General features: G+C 40.1%; 1 protein-coding gene across 5 annotated transcripts in view; it reads left to right on the plus strand.

Moving 5' to 3' along the window:
- SUGCT (succinyl-CoA:glutarate-CoA transferase) overlaps positions 1-22,661 on the plus strand; it is a 1,356,517-nt gene that overhangs the window by 905,971 nt on the left and 427,885 nt on the right. The window contains exon 13 of one of the 5 annotated variants that reach the window (XM_077491681.1): positions 17,065-17,251. The exons of the other annotated variants lie outside the window; for them this stretch is intronic. Coding sequence (XP_077347807.1) covers positions 17,065-17,112 — 48 coding nt within the window. The 3' untranslated portion in view covers positions 17,113-17,251. Of the gene's footprint in view, positions 1-17,064; positions 17,252-22,661 lie in introns of those variants that run through there. 5 annotated transcript variants of the gene reach the window in all.

Genomic DNA, 22,661 nt, shown 5'->3' on the forward strand with positions numbered 1-22,661 from the left:
CTGACATTTTGATTGATCTGAGATGAACCTCTGACTGCTTACTACCAACAGCCCCCCTAGCCCCCCTATGTAATGTGTATAAGAAGCAGCCCCTAAATAGGCTTTGTTTTAATGCAGGTGGCTTCATCATGAATGTATTATCATTTATTACGTTCCCAGGGGCACTTGACATATATTTTGTTTTAAACCTTTGGTATTTTGAGTGCTGGCTCACACCAGCGCGATGCGGGAACCAGTGCGATTCCAGTGCGGGTTCCTGCATTGCAGAGAACTAAAAAGCAGTTCACACATCCCTATGTGAATCGCTGCAGATGTCAATAGAAAGTTAAGGACACACCTGCATCAGTTCACATATTGCAGTGCGAACTGCCAAATCGTGCAGGAATCGGCTCGCATGGGTGTGAGCACCCATGCGACCCGATTCCAGTGCGGACCAAAAAAAGGGTCCTGCACCATTTTGGTGCAAATGAAATGCAAATTCAGCCAAACAATTTGTATGGCTTAATTGGCATTGCACAGGCATCGCATGTGATCTGCACAGATGACGCACCAGTGTTAACCCAGCCTAAAGGATAAGTTCACCCTTTTGTTTCCTCTTAATTGCAGCTCCGCTGTGTTTCAATATACCATTAATGTACTTCGTTTTGCAGAAATTAAAAAAGCTTTCTATTTATCTTACATACCTCAGTGCCCAGCTGGCTGTATTCCTTTAGATTTACTAGAATTATGAATTATGAAATAAGAGGACCCACCTATCTCACTCTTTATTCAATCAGACAGGCCCTTGCACTACATAGTTAATGGTACTGTAGATCTGAAGGAAATTGAACAATCATATTGCATCCTGTATAGCCAGCTTTATAGAAGTACATAGGAGGGAGTGGATGGGGACACTCAGCTGTCAGACCCAGTTTTTTTGGGCATTTTCACATCTGCATGCAACAATTGCCCCAAAGAAGCTCAAGAACTTTTTTTTAGAACAGAGCATTGTGTATTTTTTACTGTGCTTTTAGTGCATTTGCAGCGCATTTCTAAAATTCAAGGCAAATGTGAATGTGAATGGAGCCTCACTGTTCTTGTGTGAACAAACCAATTTCACTTTCAGGCCTCATGCACACTTAGCGTAGCGGGAGTGCACATTTTTTTGGGGGTTTTTCCCGTGACACTTATAGGGTAGTCCGTTGATTTCAATGGTCTGCTCTACACATGGCAAAGGGGCTATGGGACATTTTGCCAAGTTGCACATTTTTTACTGCCTTTTGCAACATTTTTTACTTGTTTCACGTGGCAAAATGTGTGTTATCTTCTGTGTTTGGGGTCCCATTAATAATTAATGGCACTGAAAGCATGACTAGTTCATTTTAGGCGTATAAAGGTGGCCATACACTATACAATCTGATTGTACAATCTTTGTACAATTCCTTTTAGATCTACTAAACTATGGAATAGGAGGTCCCACCTATCTATCCTTGCACTCTGCATCCAATCAGGCACGCTCTTGCACTGCATCAGGGGTATCCAGACATGGGCCGCATGCGGCCCCAGAGTATTTAGCATGCTGCCTAGGCCCATCTGGAGGGACACTGGGGATGACATGTAAACATAGCAGCTGTGGCAGCTTACATTGACAAGCCAGGCAAATGCACACGTGGAGAGATGCCGTGCAAACCTAGTTGATGGGTGGAGGGTGTGTGCCAATGAGGTCAGCTGGTAAACTGCTTCCTGTGTTTTACTGGTTTCTATGTCCTAAATATACATACCAGGAAGAATCTAAAGCTTTCTATGGAACACAGTAAGACCCCTTTCACACTGAAGGCAGTTTTCAGGTGTTTTAGTGCTAGAAATAGCACTCGTAAAGTGCCTGAAAACTGCTTCTCATACCTTGCAGGATGGAAAAAGAAGTCCTGCAAGCGGCATCTTTTGGGCGATGTAGGAGTGCTCCTGCACCTCCCCTGCCCATTGGAATGAATGGGTAGGGGTGCCTGAAAAGCGCTTTTGACGTGCCGCAACACGGGCAGTTTTAACCCTTTTTTTGGCCGCTAATGGGGGTTAAAAGCACCGCTAAAACGAGCGACGCTTTGCCGCCAACATGGCCGCAGCTACAGTGTGAAAGTAGCCTAAGGGCTAAGGTAATGCCTTGTTCTGAAAATCAAAGAAAGCTTTTATTTTTCTGCAACTGAGGTACATTAATGATATATTGGTACATAGGGGAGCTGGATTTTAGAAGAAAAAAAAGGGGGGGAACCTAGTCTTTAACTTTTTGCAGTAGTGCTAATATCTTTTTATTAGATAAGTATATGTTTATTATTTGAACCATGTATTTAGACTTTTGTGAGGGTGGTGAATCACAGTAAGTGCTGAATGTCTTATATAAGAGATTACACTGGTCTGCAAGGAGAAAGTCCCGGAAATGAAAGTAGCTACATTTTACCAGAATTGGGTCACTAATAAAGGAAAATTAAGTCCTGAGTATTAATTGCTCCAGTTTCCAAGATACAGATAATTCAAAATTATGAGGGATGCTGTGCAATTATACTTCATAACTTTTCTGCAAAATTTGATACAGCAATGAGAATGGTGCCACATCAATCATTATACATTTATCTTTTTATTGATACCAATGACATAACTTTCCATTCATTTATTGGCTTATCATGTAACATTTTCATGCTCCCTCCACACAATTGGGACTGTGAAAGGCATTAACTTTTTCTTATTTAACCAATGATGCAGGTAAGTTGCACATGTAATGCAACAATAATGAAGGGCCCAACTCTTATCCTGATCCTTTATTTTGCATCCAAAATATAGGTGGTTAGCCTTTTTTTACCACTGCCTTCATACTGCACTTTTGAGATGCAAATGTAATTGCGCCACCAATGTAGCAGAAGTTATCTGCGTTGCTTACACAGTTTCAAGGCATCTTGGCTTCTGAGGGAAAATATCACACAACTGTTCCTTGGAAATGTTAGGCAATGACTTCCACAAGCCACCAGATGTAACTGTATGATGCATAGATCTGACCAATACAAATGTACCTTGCAATAAAAAAAAAATAGATTACAGTTATGTCTTTAGTCTCAAAGTGAAGATACATTTATACACTTCCATTTGGTACCATTTTCATTGTTTTACCGTACTTTGTTTACTTTGTTGAGAAGTTACGAGGCATCATGATCAATTATCAGACACCCCCCCCCCCGTAGGCAAATAAACTTTGTATAAATCTTTATTGTGAAATATCTTGAAAACTTTAGCCAACCAGCACCGGTATCACCTGTTTTCTAATTCATCTAATCAAAATATGTAAGAATTAGCACATTTTATCTCAGAGGTCAATAATTTGCCCAAATATGTGTTATTATTTTGCTATTAACCTTTGGTTTCATTGCACATGATCTTATTTCTCTCACAGTTATTATTGGCCTTACAGAGTAAAGCTACAGGCATGAACGGGATGATTAAGAAAGTATAATTTATTTATATTGACTTACTTGGCTTACCCAGACTATTGATAATGGTAATTATCATAAATAAAAGTTTTATTTTTATTTTTTGTGGATTAAAGTGATTTTGAAGGCAAATGTTTTATCTTTTTTAAATAACAAACAGGTTATATGTACCTGCCCTGTGCAATAGTTTTGCACAGAGCAGTCTCTATCCTCCTCTCCTTTTATCCCCTGCCGGCGCTATTGACCCCTCCCCCTTCCAAGTGACCCCATAGCAAGCCATTTGCTATGGGGCACTCGTGTGTGCTCACTCCCAAGCCACCTCTGTGTGTCCATAAGACACACAGAGTGCGGCTCAGCCCTGCCTCACTCCCTCCTCACTGGTTGTGATTGATGGCAGCAGGAGCCAATTATTCCTGCTGCTGTGTATGAGCCAATGATGCAATGGAATCGCACAGAGCGGCTGGGAACCTCCTCTTGTGGGTTCCCCTGCTGGTGCTCCTGGCCCCTCCTCCCTGCTCAGTTCACCCATTGGAAGCCGTTTCCCATGGGGGCACTCATGCATGCTTGCCCCGGAGTCCCTCTGCTGTGTCTATTGACATAGACAGCGGGAGTTGGCCCTGCCCCCTGCTTCCTCATCACTGGCTTTGATTGACAATACTGGGAGCCAATGGCTCCTGGTTCCCCAGTAAAGCCAGAGAGAACCAGAAGTGAGGGGCAAAAAGATCTGCAGACCTGCACAGTGCTGGATTGAATGAGGTTTCAGGTAAGTAAAGGGGGGCTGAGGGGGCAATGCTGACATCTAAACATTTTTTACCTTAATGCAAGGAATGCACAAAGAGAACAATTTGGTTGGTATTTTGAGACTAGGTTAGTGATGTAGCTGGGGGCCAAGTTGTGGATGGCTTTGTAAGTTATTGTTAGTATTCTGAATTTATTTTGTTGGGTGAGTGGCAGCCAATGGTGGGATTGGCAGAAAGGAGTAGCAGACATTGAGCGGTTTGGAAGGTGGATGCAGCATTCATAATGGACAGAATGGGGGATATCCTATGTAAAGGTAAGCCATTGAGGAGGGAATTGCAGTAGACAAGGCGAGAGATAACCAGGGAGTGTATTAGGAGCTTTGTGGTTAAAAAGGGGCATATTTTGGAGATGTTGCAGAGGTTGAGGTGGCAAGCTTTGCAAAGTGATTGGGTGTGGGGCCGAAAGGATAGTTCAAAGTCCAGGATTACACCTAGCACCGTCTCACACGGGGAAGGATTGATCGTTGTGTCACTGATTTTGACAGAGAAGTCAGGGGAAGGGGCACATGGGGGAAGAAATAATTTGAGCTAAGGCTTGGTGTCTATAGTGAGATCCCACCAATCTAATCACACCTCTAAGCTTTTCCCAAGCATCAACAATGTGAAGAACTGATGATTTCAGAGCACAAGCAGCTTGACTGAAGCCCCATACACACTATCAGTTTTTCTGCTGAGTTTTTCCTTCCGATTTACCAAAACCATATAATATGAGGTCAACTCTTAGGAGTTTCAATTTGTATGCAATCAGGCATACATGCACTACATGGTTTAGGTAAACCTGAAGGAAAAACTGATAGTGTGTATGGGGTTTTACTCTTTTCTGTTCCTAATGATTTTTCACTCTTTAGTTCTTTCGTACAGGGCAGTAAAAAGAGGAACCACTCCAACATCAGCAGACCCACCTGTCTCTTGCCTTGCCATAGCAGCTATTTTTTTCCATGTTTTTTTCTGTTACTGATCCAACCCATTTTTGCTTCCTTCTTGGACTCGCAGGGGATTACTGATTGGGTTTGACTTCTGCACCACAATCTTGTTGCTGAGAACACTCATACAATCTAGTTAAAGAGTAGGTTCAGATTTTGAAGGCAGTAAAGTATCATTTCAAATCCTTCATGGACGCAGGTTGTTTGCCAGCCTGCTTTAACTAAGCTGCAGTGTTTTTTCAAGAATTCTGGATGTGATCATCAAGAACACCACAGACAAGCAAAGTACCTACAAACCTAAGCTTTCTTTGTGGAAAGGGTTACCCTTAAAGGATCAGATTTCCGCCTGGTATTATTTTAGCAGCCTTCGTCCGCTCATGCCTTAATTTGTAAATTCATTCAGAAAATTTACATTGCTCCTCCTTTAAAGACCCCTTTAGCTCCACAACCACAATCTAGTCCTTTTGGTTCTTCAAAAGATCCCTTTTGATCTGATTTGGCATATTCCTCTTAAGGCCTTGGATGATGGCTTTCCTTATTGCCATTATGTCAGCTCGGAGGATGTTGGAACTGGCTGTATTATCTTGCAAGAAGTCTTTCTTATTGTGCAGAGTATTTTGGTAAGTGCTGGAAGCTTCTTGGATATAGTAATACGACTTTACTTTCATGGAGAATGTTAGATTACATGTTTTGCAGCATGGAGAAACATGAACAGGAAGCAGGAATACATAAGTACATGCACTGAGATAGACAATACATCCTGTTATATCATAGAAAACATGAATTATACACTATAATACTACTGTGCCACCTGCTGCATAGAGAGGTAGAATTGTCAGTTTATTAACAACATTACATTACATGCTGTTTTTTTATTTTCCAACACTCCTCATCAACAGCTTGAGCTTTGTCAAATTATATTCAGCTTCTTCTGGAAATAACTATGATGTTCCTTGGAAAAAGGCTTATTGAGTGCATCAGCAGTCATCTCCTCTGACAGGCAGAATTGAATGTCAATAACTACATGCTCTTGATTGTCCCTCAGTAGGTGATACTGGACGTCAATGTATTTGGTCCTAGGATTTACCCTTTCTGATTGTGTAAGCTTTATACAACCCTTGTTGTCTTCAAAAATGGGAATTGGTTTTGGCATGTCTATCCAAATATCCACAAAAAAGTTGACAAATCTATATTGCTTCTTGACAAGCGTGTGCTACTGCAATGTACTCTGCTTCAGTTGAAGATAGAGCGACAGTTGTTTGCTTTCAACTAGACCAATATATGGTTCCTTCCCCATACTGGAAGATGAATCCACTTGTGGATTTGCAGTCTGTGCAGTCCCCAGCCCAATCAACATCCACATACCCAACCAGTTTTGGACTGGATGTTGCTGGTACCTGTAACTTCATCTTAATTGGTCCTTTGAGGTATTGCATGACTCTCTTTACTGCATTCCAGTCACTTTGACAGGGAGCTGAGACTTTCCTGAATAGTATGCCCGCTGCGGCTATGTCTGGTCTTGTCACAGTGGCAAAATATAGCAGCCTGCTGATTGCTATGCGATACATTTCATTGTTGGGTAGCAAGTTTTCTGCTTCATTGCTCTTTTGATAGCCTGGTTCCATAAGAGTTTTCACTTCCTTTGCATCTTGCATGTGGAATTGTTCCAAGATTTCTGAGATTTTCTGAGATTGTTTGAGAAGATTACTTCCATCTTCTTCCCAGATCGTAGCTAATGTTCCCAAGTTCTTTGATTTAAAAATTTTCTTTCGGCTTGTGAACTATCTGATTGTAATCCCCTTATTGTTCAAAACATGATTAGTGTCCAGGTTTTATTTTCTTGAAGTGACGTTAATTTTTCTTCTGCTGCCTTTCTTCATTTATTGGCTTCAGGTTTTGGCAGTTTTTTGTCTTCCCAGGATGTTGGTTCAAGTATGCTGTGTGTTTTGACAGTGTATGACAGCTTGTGGGGTGGTATCCCCTTTGTAGTCCAAGTTGATCTTCTGACTTCAGCAAGATCTGGTGGGCAACTTGATTTAGGCAATGTGCATTCCACCTCTTGTTCTGACTCCTGCAAAAGTTCCCTTTGGTCGACCTTTTCTTCTGTTTTGCTTGGCATATTCACTTCACAACTTTCAGGGATCAGTAATTCTAGTCATGGGCTCTCATCAAATAAACACTACGGCACATTATCAGTCTTTGTGTGTAGGATTCTGTAACCCTTTGTTTGCTCACTGTAGCCTAATAGAATGCCCTCTATAGCTCTGTTCTCTTGCTTGAATCGCTTTTCACTTGGAATATAGGTATATGCTTTACATCCAAACACTGATGTGCCCTATGCAAGGCTTTGGTCCGTGCCACATTTTGAATGTAGTACTTTTAATGGCTCTTGAGGGTAGTTTGTTCTGTAGGTAGGTTGCAGTCATGACTGCTTCTCCCCAGTATTTGTGAGATAGCTTAGCATCCGACAACATGCACCTGGCCATTTCCATAAGGCTGTGATTTTTCCTTTCTACTACACTTTTTTGTTCAGACTTGTATGGTGTGGTTGTCTGGTGTACAATTCCTTGTCTCTTTAGATATGAGGCCACTTCATGTATTCTCCCCCATTGTCGGTGAATATTATTCCTGGTTTGCATTGGACTTTGTTTCTAGACATGGCAACGAACTCTTGGAGTTTCTGTGAGTTTCATTCTTGTGTTTCATCAGATAAGTAGTTGTGTACCTGGAATAATCATCAATGAAGTTCAGTAGATATCTGTTCCTGCCTGATGTGGGAGTTTTTATTGGATCGCATACATCACTGTGTATGAGCTGCAGGGGGTGAGTAGTTTTTTTTTAGATGCCTGTGGAAGGGGAGTATGTGTGGCTTTTGCTTCAATACAGCACTTGCATTTCATGAGCACTTTGCAAGGCGCTATTGTTAAATCCTCTGATAAACCTCTTTTTATAATGTCCTGTTCAGATTCTGGACTTCTGTGTCCCAGCCGCCTGTGCCATAAGTGAATACATTTTCTGTGTAGGTCATTAGAGACTATATTGGCTTGCTGGTCTGTGGAGATGAGCCTGTATATATGATCATCCAGTTTTCCTTTTGTGAGGAATCGCTTATTATTGGGAAATGCGCATTTATCACCCTGGAACTTGACTGTGAGACCATTGTTTGCAAGACTTTTCACTGATAGGCTGCCTAGTTTTGGAATGCATAGTACTTTCTTTACAAGGATACTTTGCTTGCCTTGTAGTGTAATGCGGTTCAGGAAGCTCTGGTGTTTACCTTCTGCAGTGATGCTTTTCCCATCTGCTAGGCAAACGTTTTATTTTGCACTGTAATCAATGTTTGTGAAGAAGGTCTCATCGCTAGTCATGTGGCTTGTCGCACCTGAGTCTATGCACCAGCCACGTTACTTTCTGCTTTGTGTTATTTAAATGTGCCACTCCATGATGTTTCTGCAGTTTCCATTGTGGCTGCTTTGATTCTCTCTTTTGTGGAAAACTCTAGCTTTCGCTGGTCGGCTTTCCAGATAGAACAGTCTTTTTTTTTTTAAGTGGCCAGTCTTCTTACAGAGAAAACAGGCTCTGCTTTCTGTGTTGTGCTTTATGCCTTTGTACATCTTAAGAGCTTTGACATCATGGTGCATATTTTCTTTCCTTCTGTCATTGATTAATTTCCCTTTGACAAATTCCAGAGTCAGCTCCTGCTTGCGTCTGGTTTCTAAAGCGTTAATAAGAGCAGTATATGTCTCTGGGAGGCTGCAGAGGAGCAGTGCAGCAATATGGTTATCTTTGATGTTCTCTCTGATGGCACACAGCTGCTCTATAATCTCTAGCATAGCATTCACGTGGCCCCACATTTGCTGGCCTTCTTAGCAAAAACATTTTGCTGTTTAGACTTGAATGCTCATGCAGCTTTTGTAATGAAGTCCACATACCTTTGTCTGTTTTCTTTGGTCTTATGTGGATAAGCTCGTCACCTTCCACTTGCCACAAGTCATGTATACAGTATTCACTGACTTGCTGTACTCACTGAGTATTCTTTCCAGTGCCTCTGGGTGCCTGGAACCCATAACCTATTGTGCAGAGTAATGCAATAAGAAATGGAAGCTTCTTGTTTAAGTAATGCGGCTTTAGTTTCATGGAGAATGTTAGATTACATGTCTTACAGCATGGAGAAACATGAACAGGAAGCAGGAATATACAAGTACTTGCACTGAGATAGACAATGAATTCAGTTTGATCATAGAAAACATCAACTATACACTATAATACTACAGTGCCACCTGTTGCATAGATAGGTATAACGCATACAGTATTTTATTACCAACTTTACATTACATGCAGTTGTTCTTTTCCAACATTTCTTTGTGATTGAAAGGCATACAATTGTCTTGAGATCTATGCTGTCATCCTTGTCTAAGGTTATTTCTTGATTATTGACATAGATACAACACCTGTAAAATATCAGTTTTATCTGTAAAAGAATTGGCATTTCTGTCCACTTAGTCCTAAGATCTACAAAGCTGTTCCCTGCAGCACGGCCCCGTTTAGCAGTGGCAGAGAACCAACATTTTATTTGCTGAAATGTTATTTTCTCATTCATACAAGTCCCTTCCCCACCTCCTTCCTAGGAATAGACAGTGAACGTAGAAGCTACACACTAATGACTGCATCTCTCTGCCACTCTGCATTTTACACCTATCAGAATGCTTTATGCACTGCAGCACACATGGTTGGCTCATTGTGCTGCTTCTTTTTCCTTAGATCTGGTGTACAGTATATACTGTACAGTAGACTGCAAGTTACTAATACCGAGTGCTTACACTACTTGCATTAAGTAAAAAAAATATATAATGTATTAATGATTAGAAAGCTACATTAATTTGTGTCTTTTACTTGCCTAGAGTCCAGCTTCAATTTACACAAATTCCAATTATTATTGTAACAATAATATGCTGCGAGTGCACGTGGGCAGTGAGTACCTGAAGGCCACGAGTACCTGTGTATTGTCTTGTTGAGTATTAATGTCAGGAAGCTAGTTGTTAGGTAATTTGGACAGGGTATAATCCCCAATCCTCATTAAATTAGTAGGCACGATGCCTGACGGTGTGGAAAAGTGACTCGGAAACGTACCCGGCAGGTGCCGGCAGGGGCCAGTGCAGAGGCAGGTGGAGACAGAGGTTCAGGCACTAGAAACGAGTTGATGGGTGACAGGAAGGATAGAGGGGGAGGCCATTACTGGGCTGGAGCATCCCAATAAGTATGCTCCATTGAGTGACATTGGTGAAACCAGGCAGGGACCAGCACTGCTGTAGCTGAGGGACTCTCCTAGCTGCCAGGGGAAGAACTCCTCCAGTGAGAGTGGGGGGGAAGCAAAGGGAAAGGATAGACATTGATATTATAAATATTATACATTATGTTCTACACATGGGAGCCCCCCTCTTGTCTTTTGTATTATCCGATTTATGGCTGGTGAACTATCTACATTGACGGGCTGATAATACGAGGAGAGAAGGAAAAGTCAGTGGGTCACCTGTATTACGCTTGATTTGGCCATTGATGGTCTACCTTGGAGGTGAGAGGCTGGGGGAAACAGGTGGTGCACAAGTTTAGCACTGAATTAATGGTGGACTGTCATATGATTTGGAGCAACTTTAGTTTTCATTCCACTGCATGGATTTACCATAGGATCATAGTATTTATATTGGAGTCTGCACATCACTGATCGTCTGTGTGGTTTATACATCATTTGCACTTTTTGTATTTTTTATGAACACTGCTGCTAATTGGAGGTCGCACTGCACAGATCATCTGTGTGTTTTATGGACTTTATTGCACCTTTATTTATGTGTTATTATATTGCATTTGCACTTTATTGATTGCATTAGATTGCACAGTATTATTTTATGTGTGCTGTTATTTTGTTCTTGCTGATTGGCATATTTATTTTTGCACATAGCTTTATTATCATTTTTTTATATATACATTGTGTTATATATTTTTAAATATTTTAGTGTATGAGGAAGTGGGATAGCGCCGCATATTTCTTTATATTCTTTTTAGGTGTTGAGATCACTTTCTATGCTGGCAGCTTCCCTTTATTTATTTATTTCATCAGGGTAATAGGCAAATGGAGCGCACTAGTATTTTTGTTTACAAGGGAAAGGATAGACAGATTCTGGTGGTAGGGGACTCAATTCCTAGAAGGACAGAGAGGGCAATCTGTGACAAAGAACTGTAGCGCTAAACTATATGCTGTCTACTGGGTGCTCGAGTTCGGCACATCACAAATCTGATGGACAGATTACTGGGAGGGGCTGGTGAAGACCCGGCTGTTATGGTGCACGTTGGTACCAAAGACAAAGTCAAAGGCGGATGTAGTGTTCTAAAGAAGGATTTTAGGGGCTAAATTGAGGAAAAAGACCTCCAAGGTAGTATTCTCAGGAATACTACTGGTACTTCGAGCCACACCAGAAAGGCAGAGGGAGATTAGGGAAGTAAACAAGTGGCTGAGGAGCTTGTCTAGTAGGCCCAGGCTTGTCTACCTGGGGGTCCTAGTAGAGGATAAGCTCAGCAATAGCTGCTGCTAACAAAGCAAAAAGAGTTTTGGCATGCATTAAAGGGGGATTAACTTCAGGGATAAAGCAATAATTCTCCCACTCTACAAGAGTTTGGTCCAGCCTCATCTGGAGTATGCTGTCCAGTTCTGGGCACCAGTCCTCAGGAAGGGTGTACTGGAAATGGAGCAAGTACAAAGAAGGTCAACAAAGCTAATAAAGGGTCTGGATGATATTAGTTAGGAAGAAAGATTGCGAGCACTGAACTTATTCTCTCTGAAGAAGAGAGGCTTGAGAGGGGGATATGATTTCAATTTACAAATACCATACCGGTGACAATAGGGAGAAAATTTAATAAGACACGTGGCCACTCATTAAAATGATAAGAAAAGAGGTTTAACCTTAAACTGTGTAGAGGGTTCTTTACTGTAAGAGTGGACAGGATGTGAAATTCCCTTCGAGGGGTGGTGGTTTCACTGAAGGGCATTGATAGTTTCAAAAAGCTATTAGATAAGCACCTGAATGACCACAACATACAGGGATATACAATGTAATACTGACATATAATCACACACACATAGGTTGGACTTGTGTCTTTTTTCAACCTCACCTACTATGTAACATCGAGAGAAAATAAAATGCTATGATGATTCATAAATGTACTGTTTCATATATTTTGCGTTATTTGTTTTTTGTTTTTGTTTATTTAATTTAAGTATTAGCAATGATATATTCTTATGAATATAATTTCTAAACCATAGATATGTGCCTGAAGGCTATATTCTTTTTTCGGTGTATACTGGCCACACAATATTTTTTAAATGCTGCCTATTAGAACAAGCTGTGAATTCTGTAACCAAAATGAGATCTGTTTAAAATTAATGTATATCCTTGTAATTTTAGATGAGAATGTAAAAGAATGTAAATAAGCACCGAACTGTCAAGAAAAAAAGCACATGCTCTTCTGCTGTGAAAGTACAGTATATTGAGACTTTATGGTGTATATTTATTAACCACTTAACAACCGGCCCATAGCCGAATGACGGCTACAGGGCGGTTGTTTAACTCTGGGAGGACGTCATATGACGTCCTCCCAGAATTCCGCTCTCGCGTGCCCCAGGGGGGCCACAGGACCCGATGGATCACGGTAAACGGACGCTCATCGCGGCCGTTTACCACGTGATCGCTCCGTCAAATGACGGAGTGATCACTTGTAAACAAACCGGCGTCATCTTATGACGCCGGTTCCTCCCTCCCCCTCTCTGTACCGATCGGTACAGCGGAGGGGGAAGAGATCGGTGTCAGCAGCGATGTGGGCTGCATCTGCAGTGCCCACATCGCTGCTCACCGAAAATTAACCCCTCAATTCCCTGCCATTACTCTGCATTACTCTAAAATACTGTGCAATACTCTAAAATACTGTGCAATACTCTGCATTACTGTGCAATACTCTGCATTACTGTGCAATACTCTGCATTACTCTGCATTACTGTGCAATACTCTGCATTACTGTGCATTACTGTGCATTACTGTGCATTACTCTGCATTACTGTGCAATACTCTGCATTACTGTGCAATACTCTGCATTACTCTGCATTACTGTGCAATACTCTGCATCACTCTGCATCACTTTGCATTACTCTGCATCACTCTGCATCACTCTGCATCACTCTGCAATACTCTGCAACACCCGCAAATACCTTGCAACACTCTGCAATGCTCTGCAACACCTGCCAATACCCTGCAACACTCTGCAATGCTCTGAAACACCCCGCCAATACCCTGCAACACTCTGCAATGCTCTGCAACACCCTGCCAATACCCTGCAACACTCTGCAATGCTCTGCAACACCCGCCAATACCCTGCAACACAATGCAATGCTCTGCAACACCCGCCAATACCCTGCAACACTCTGCAATGCTCTGCAACACCCGCCAATACCCTGCAACACTCTGCAACACCCGCCAATATCCTGCAATGCTCTGCAACGCAATACTCTGCAATGCCATACTCTGAGATACCCAGCCATAGTCGGTGATACCCTGCAATACCCAGCCATAGACATCCCCAGCCCCCTCCCGCCGCCCTCCGGTGCTTCTACCGACTCGCCAATACGATCAAAGCCAGAATCTTTTATTTTTTTTATTTTTTTTCAGGCTTCCCAGCTTAGAGGTGAGATGCAGGGTCTTATTGACCCCATATCTCACTGTAAAGAGGACCTGTCATGCCATATTCCTATTACAAGGGATGTTTACATTCCTTGTAATAGGACTAAAAGTGATCAAAAAATTTATGTTTGGGGAAAAAAATCTCAAACTAAAATAAATAAAGTAAAATCAACAATACAAATTTTTTTTTTTTTAAAGCGCCCCTGTCCCCATGTGCTCGCATGCAGAAGCGAACGCATACGTAAGTCCCGCCCACATATGAAAACGGTGTTCAAACCACACATGTGAGGTATCGCTGCGAACGTTAGAGTGAGAGCAATAATTCTAGCCCTAGACCTTCTCTGTAACTCAAAACATATAACCAGTAAAAAAAAAATTTAATCGTTGCCTATGGGGATTTTTAAGTAGCGACGTTTGGCGCCATTCCACGAGCGTGTGCAATTTTGAAGAGTGACATGTTAGGTATCTATTTACTCAGCATAACTTCATCTTTCACATTATGCAAAAATTGGGCTAACTTTATTGTGTTTGTTTTTTTTTTTAAGCACAAAACTGTTTTTTTTTCCAAAAAAAAGCATTCGAAAAATTGCTGCGCAAATACCGTGGAAGATAAAAAGTTGCAACGACCACCATTGTATTCTCCAGGGTGTTTGCTAAAAAAACATATATAATGTTTTTGGATTCTATGTAATTTTTTAGCAAATAAATTATGATTTTTACATGTAGGAGAGAAATGTCAGAATTGTCCTGGGTGCTCCAGAACGCCTGATGGCGCTCCCTGCATGTTGGGCCTCTGTATGTGGCCACACTGTGTAAAAGTCTCACACATGTGGTATCGCCATACTCGGGAGTAATAGCAGAATGTGTTTTGGGGTGTAATTTGTGGTATGCATATGCTGTGTGTGAGAAATAAACTGATAATATGACAATTTTGTGAAAAAAAAAAAAAAGTAAAAAAAATCTTGATTTTGCAAAGAATTGTGGGAAAAAATGACAACTTCAAAAAACTCACCATGCCTCTTACTAAATACCTTGGAATGTGTTCTTTCCAAAAAGGGGTCATTTGGGGGGTATTTGTACTTTTCTGGCATGTTAGGGTCTCAAGAAATGTGATAGGCCGTCAGTACTTCAGGTGTGACCAATTTTCAGATATTGGCACCATAGCTTGTGGACTCTATAACTTTCACAAAGACCAAATAATATCCACCAATTTGTACTTATTTTTACCAAAGATATGTAGTAGTATAAATTTTGGCCAAAATTTATGAAGAAAAAATTACTAATCTGCTAAATTTTATAAAAGAAACAAAGAAAAATTCTTTTTTTTACAGAATTTTCTGTATTTTTTCTTTTATAGCACAAAAAATAAAAAACAGAGCGGTGATTAAATACCACCAAAAGAAAGCTCAATTTGTGTGAAAAAAAGGACAAAAATTTCATATAGGTCCAGTGTTGCATGACTGAGTAATTGTCATTCAAAATGTGAGAGCACCGAAAGCTGAAAATTGGTCTGGTTATTAAGGGTGTTTAAGTGCCCAGTGGTCAAGTGGTTAAACAACGTATTTACCACTAAGTAAACATTCACTGCAGGTGAAACTTCCAAGCGGTGTTTTTGAAATGACAGTATTTGATTCACTTTGATGAAAGTCACATTCACTGTTTTATAAATATGCCCCATTTTTGTATTATGTCTATTATACAAAGCACTTGGCATTGAAAAAAATAGAACACTATATTATATGAAGGGAAAAAAAAAAGTATTCACAAAAGGTTGTCTATGGGAAGTTAGATAAGAAGGAGATGGTTTGTGAAGGCTTGTCCCTGAACTAACTTGCAAAGGCCTTTTCTACGTCCTTGAAATGTGTTCACAGAGCAAAACATATTAAGAAAATGTGATTGTAACATTTCATAGTATGATAAAAATGTTATTATGATTTCATTTGTAAATGACTGCATTCTTGATATGTAGAAATTTGCAAAAGTGTGTACTCTGGGAGAAAAAGCTTTGTTACTTACTCATTAAATTATAATTTGTTGCTCATAGTGATACACAGTTTTATACAAATTATGCTTTGCTATACAAAAATTACTGAAATTCATGCATAAAGTATACATTTAATTTTAATGGCCCTCCTTGCTTTACTTCAATGCTTTGTTGTTCCCACACTTCAACCTCTTTGACGAGGTGCAGGCATCTGTGACATTAGATACAGTTGTGCTCAAAAGTTTACATACCCTGGCAGAATTTAGGATTTCTTGGCCATTTATCAGAGAATATGAATAACACAAAAACTTTTCTTTCACTCGTGGTTAGTGTTTGGCTGAAGCCAATTTATTATCAATCAACTGTGTTTACTCTTTTTAAATCATAATGGCAACAGAAACTACCCCAATGACCCTAATCAAAAGTTTACATACCCTGGTGATTTTGGCCTGATAACATGCACACAAGTTGACACAAAGGGGTTTAATTGGCTATTAAAGGTAACCACCCTCACCTGTGATCTGTTTGCTTGTAAATGTAATTAGTGTGTGTGTATAAAAGATCAATGAGTTTCTGGACTCCTGACAGACCCTTGCATCTTTCATCCAGTGCTGCACTGACGTTTCTGAATTCTGAGTCATGGGGAAGGTAAATAATGTTATCGTTCATATTCTCTGAAAAATGGCAAAGAAATCATAAATTCTGCCAGGGTATGTAAACTTATGAGCATAACTGTATAAGGACTAAAGTTGCCAGGCCACTTCCAAACTGTATACCTGATGTCAGAGGTGCTGATGCCTAGTCAAAGTAGAAGGAGAACAAGAAAAACACTTCAAAACATGTAACTTAAAAGCACAATTTACAATGGCAGATTACAGATAGAGTTACTTGTTTGCTAATGTAAGGCCAATAGCTATGTAATAAGATAATACTTTAAAATGAATCCCTTTTTAGTACTTTTGGACATGTTTGCACAATTTTCTCAGCAAGTCAGACATTTATTTAAACATTGGGGTTGATTTACCAAAGGTAAATTGGCTTTTCACTTTGCAAGACAATTTGAAATTTTAAAGGACATTTTACCCTAGCCTAGTGAATTTAGGGATCTAGTGCTTACTTCCATCATGTGCAAGTAAAATAATGATTTTTATTTTTTTTGTTTTTTTCTGTACATGTCGACAGAATAATCGCATTGTTGATGAAGCTGTACCAGGCCAAAATCCTGCATAGGATGGGGAACCTTGACACAGCAAGCAATAACTGTGGAAACCGGTCAGGTGTGGGCTTGTGTCCACCCACCCACAACTACTAGCAGCCATCTTCTTGGGGAAAAAGAACTCCCAGGGCACAATGGGGTTGATTTACTAAAGGCAAATCAACTTTGCACTGCAAGTGCAGTCGCTGTAGATCTGAGGGGAAGATCTGAAATCATGTAAAAGCTAAAATGCTGTTTTTTATATTCCTTGCATGTCCCCCTCAGATCTACAGCGACTGCACTTACAAGTGCACTTGCACTGCAAAGTGGATTTGCCTTTAGTAAATAAACCCCTATGATTCATTCTTGCACTTCAGCCTACTATGTGTTATAAACTTTACCTTGGATTCATGCTTCATGTTAAAACTAGTGATATCTGGATGATTGTTTGTCAGATTTGGAATGCAATAGCAACATGGTGGAACTGTGCACAATGGCATGTGTGTCTGTGGGAGGGGGCAGCAGGGGTTTAGAATGTGCTTACCATGGATTTTAATTGTATGTTTTTGTACAATTAATTTACAGTATATGTGGAAAGTAAGAGGCAGCTTCTTGGGTAATATTTGTGGTAGTATATAGCTTTTACCATTTATAACATTTATTAGACAGGTCTGTTGTGTGTGTGACTAGGTAACTTATGTGGTCGCCTCAGCCTGGGTTGCTCATATATATCTAGGAGTGGTCAATCTTGCATTATCACACTATGATGTAGCTTACTCCATAGAGGCCTATTTGTTCCATATGTTTACCTATTAATTAACACTCCTCATGATTGTTTTCTAGCAATTTTAGAAGCACGACTAAGCTACTAAAATCCTACTGTGTAGTTCTAGCCCAAAGCATTAACTGGCAAAACGTGGTAAAATCTTTTGAATACAAGATACAAAGGCTAAAGGCTCCTTTTCTTTCTGTGTTCAGTACCCACCATTATATGGCAGTATCATGAGACTGCAAGACCAGGTAAACAATAATAGCAATAGTGATAACAAAAGCAGGAGCTCATTGGTCTCTGGTAATTGTATACAAAGTTGTCATGCATCCACTATATCTGGTAGTACAGGTCACATCTTGCATGCGGTGAATAACATTTTTTCAACCAAGCAGGCACCAGGTATCCTTTGAAAAAAGATCTGCTGATCTGACACTAAGCTTCACTATTAGATACTTATGTTATTGCTGATGACACTAACGCTCAAGAACATTGTATGCATTTGCCTTTATCTGTTTGTCCTTTGCGTTCTGACAAATTTCTCACACCCATTTGCACAGAGCAGTCCAGATTCTTACCATAATATGAAAAGAAAACTTTCAAAGCCTTTCACTTCCATGTCAGTAGCAAGATTAAAACCTGACACGAATACCTGTTGCATACTTTCTTTAAACCCAAGCCAATGCAACGGCAACTGTCATGGGAAAGTCCTTTTCATCTCACATCACACAGCACTTTTAAGTGATGGGTGTGTTGATGTAATCCAATTTCTGATCTGTAGAGGTCACCGATAAATGCATTTCTCCCTTAATAAGCACACTGAACTTTAACGCTAAAGATTTATCACAGGACAGTCATCTCATCTAAGAGTCTAACTTTTAGGAGTACAATGAGGTCATGTGTAAATTGATCTTACAAGGTTTCCACTTTCCGTTTTGGAAAGAAAGAACCAAATTGACATTAAACCAGTATACACTTGACCCATATGGTTGCTTGGGTATTTGAAGCATACTGTACATTTTAATATTATTTGCCAGATAAAAACTGAATGCTGCAGTTGATTGCTATGGAACCCGTGTCTCATTAACTCCTAACATTTTTAGTAGTGTAAAAATAACTGGAAAATGTTGTGGACAGTCAGGTTTTAGTGCTTTGTTAAGGGAGCAACAGACATTTGGTATGCATGTCTTTGAAGAAACGATGGTATGTGTTTATTGGATTTTAAAGTGCCTTAGAAATGCCAAACATACTTCTAAGGAAAATATTTTCAGAAATGTGTGCATTATGCTGTCTTAGCTGTTCCATTTCATTAAATGTGTCATACGGGCAAATATTTTTTCTTTCCAAAAGAATTAGAACTAAAATTTAGTTGTTTTTTTTTTATACACAAAAAAATCACAAAATGTATACCAAGACCTCTAAAAAAATTGCATGGATGATTTGATGAACTGTAGAATTCACATAGACAGTTGAACCTTAGCTTCATGCTGTTTTTTTCCTATATGACCACCTACAGGCAGCCCTGTTTTTAGCATGGGCTTCTTATAAAAATATCTTGCTAAGGTCGAGTTGATGATATAATATTGATATCATCATGTAAAATGTGGTAAAGCGGTAACCTGAAAAATGCACAGTTTGGTTTGAATGCCTCCTGAAAAATAGAAGTGCAGTTCCCGGTAGGTGAAAATGCCTGGGTACTCCTCTGCCCACATTGTCATACTCTGTTTCCCCGAAAATAAGACCTTGCGTGATTGTCAGTGATGGTTGTAATATAAGCCCTACCCCCCAAATAAGCCCTAGTTAAAGTCCTTGTATATTCAGGGTAGGGCTTATTTTTTGGGAAACGGGGTAGAGCTTATTTGGGGGATAGGGCTTATATTGCAGCCATCACCGACAATCACGCTAGGTCTTATTTTTGGGGAAACAGGGTAGTTGTATATCTGCAGGGAGATTCCAAGGCACTACTGTCTCTGACTGCTATTCTTATGAGATTTGTTGATCCCACTGTTGTGCCACTCACTGTTCCTCCTTCATTGTGTCAGAGCTCTAGCAAGGGAAAGCAAAAGCCTTGTATATCAAAATGGCGGCCCTCACAAAATGCAGAACAGGGCATATTAAAGCAGTGATGGTGATCAGCTGATGAAAGGCTAAAAACAATTACTATTTCTTTGTTCCACTTTGACTTTTTTGTTTGGGCACTGCTTCTGTATCTCATTTCCCCTTTACGAAACGTGAATCATTGAGAGCAAATATTTTTATAGTATACAACATCCATTTGATAATAGCGCATTATCCATACTGTATACATGAAATGGCCTGTTATAAGGTCCAACAGTGATTGTGTTTGCCTTCCTTTTTTCAGATTAGTCTGCAACCTATATGAATCTGGTATCAGTTAATGCCCATGATCACTGTACAATTCCAAATTTTGACAATCCAAACAAAGCCTGCATACCAAGAGGATTGGGAGGAGTGGATATCCAGCTACACATAACTAGCTTTAAAACTGCTCCCCCAGCCCCTATTAACTATTAACTAACCAGTGTAAGAAAGATGTATATACTTACCTATTTTCATGCCACTCCAGTCAGGTCATGTGATCTACCATTTGTTAGCCAGGGGTGGCTGCAAGGTAGAGGAGAGAGCGCTCCGACAATAGCTAGTAAAACCTGGAGTAAAATGTGCCGTGGCAAAAATGATTTCATCAGTTTCCGATTGTACTTTCTTGAATAATTGCAGCAAGTGTTTTGTATCCCGTAAATATAATTTTATTATTTGTACCCCTGGTTGTAAATACCAAACAATATTTTCCCCTAATCTGGCTGTTACAGATTCTATCCCATTAACAATGGGACGGGCAGGTGGTTTAGTGTTACCTTTATGAATCTTAGGCAGGATATAGAAAACTGGAACCCTACATGAATCTGGCACTAAATACCTAGCCTGTTTATCATTCAAAATCTTCTTTTAGTGCATTTTTTAACCAATTTCTCAACTCTTTTTTTATAGCCATATGTCAGATGTACAGTCAATTTCGCATAGGTGTTCCTATCACTCAATAATCTTTCAATTTCTTTGTAATAAACCTTTTTTGACAGCACCACCATCCCATTACCTTTCTCTGCTGGTCAGACTACAATATACTTCCTGTCCTCCAGACTTTGTATTCCTTTTCTTATCTCAATCAGGTCCTTTACTTTCTTAATTCTCAATTAATTCAAATCTTCCACAACCATTTCTTAAATAACTTCAAAATGTTTATTGTCAACTCCTGGTGGATTAACCACTTCCTGACCCAGCACAGTAAAGATACTGCGTCACTGTATGTCATTATGCCTGCTCCAAGTTAGGATTTTGTAGGAGTGGACAGAGTGGTTTACACAGTGGCAGCTGGTGGTATATTTTTTGTGGTGGGCAGCAAACAATCCACCCGCCGTCACTCCCCCATGGGAGCACAGGCATTCCCCCTTCCCTGGATTGGCCGGTCACCAGCCCTGCGCGTAACTCATCTAGGTCACAGGCAGCGCTTTCTCCAGGCGGCAGGCATCGTCCTCTCCTCCTGGTGCTTCATAACGGCTTCCCCTGTGTCTAATCCCTCCTCCTCCTTGGCGGCCAATAGGATCGCTTTTCCTCTTGGAGGATTGGTGTTTTTTTAAAAACACCAATCATATGATGACTCTGTATTACATTAGTGACAGCATGTAAAAATTAATTTTTTATTATTTTTTTTATTTAATTTCTTAATTTCCAAAAAATTGTGACAAAAAATTACAACTTCAAAAAACTTGGCATGCCTCTTACTAAATACCTCAGACTATCTACTTTCCAAAAAGGAGTAATTTGGGAGGCACTTTTACTACCCTGGCAATTTAGGACCTCAGGAATGAGATAGGCCATCTGTACATCAACTGTAAACTGATCAATTTTCAAATATATGTATGTATACTTGCGTGATCTGGCACTCCAGGGTAGGGGGCACGCATGCGCTGCTTTTGCTGTGACTTTGTCACAGCAGAAGCCAATCAGCGGGTGCTGGGGAATGGATGTCTGCCACCACATGCCGATCATCGGCAAAACACACAGAATTGAGCACTGCCTGTGCAAACCAATCCATCCTTTCCCTTAGTGAAAGCACCTCACATAGTACACACAAACACTGGATAGCACACATTTAACCCATTGATTGCCCTAGCTGTTTAACCCTTTCCCAGCCAGTGTCATTAGTACAGTAACAGTGCATATTTTTGGCACTGATCAGTGTATTAGTGTCACTGGTTCCCACAAATTGTCAGAAAGTCCACCACAATATGTCAGCACCGCTGTAAGTCGCTGATCACAGCCATTACTAGTATATAAAAAAATTCCAGTATATATCCCATCATTTGTGGACACTATAACTTTTGTGTAAACCAATCGATACATGCTTATTGGGATTTTTTAACCAAAAATATGTAGCAGAATGCATATTGGCCTAAATTTATGAATAAATTTGATTTTTTACATTTTTTATTGTATATGTTTTATAGCAGAAAGTAAAAAATATTGAATATAGGTCTGTATGACCGCGCAATTGTCAGTTAAACTAACGTAGTGACGTAAAAATGTCCTGGTCATAAAGGGGGGTACATCTTCCAGAGTTCTAGTTTATCAAGCAGACTCAACAGATTTATAATCTGAAAGCAGAATAAGAGACAACATGTATATTTGCCACCTGTAATCTTCGTGCACAGGAGGACTCTAGACTGAAAGAAGATGGGGTAGTGTTGCAACCCATTCAAGGTCTACTAGAAAGTGCTGTCAGTCTATCACAGGCCA

The sequence above is a fragment of the Lithobates pipiens genome, unplaced genomic scaffold (genome assembly GCF_037356315.1).
Source record: "Lithobates pipiens isolate NorthernLeopardFrog02 unplaced genomic scaffold, aLitPip1_a1.2 Scaffold_19, whole genome shotgun sequence".
NCBI lineage: Eukaryota > Metazoa > Chordata > Amphibia > Anura > Ranidae > Lithobates > Lithobates pipiens.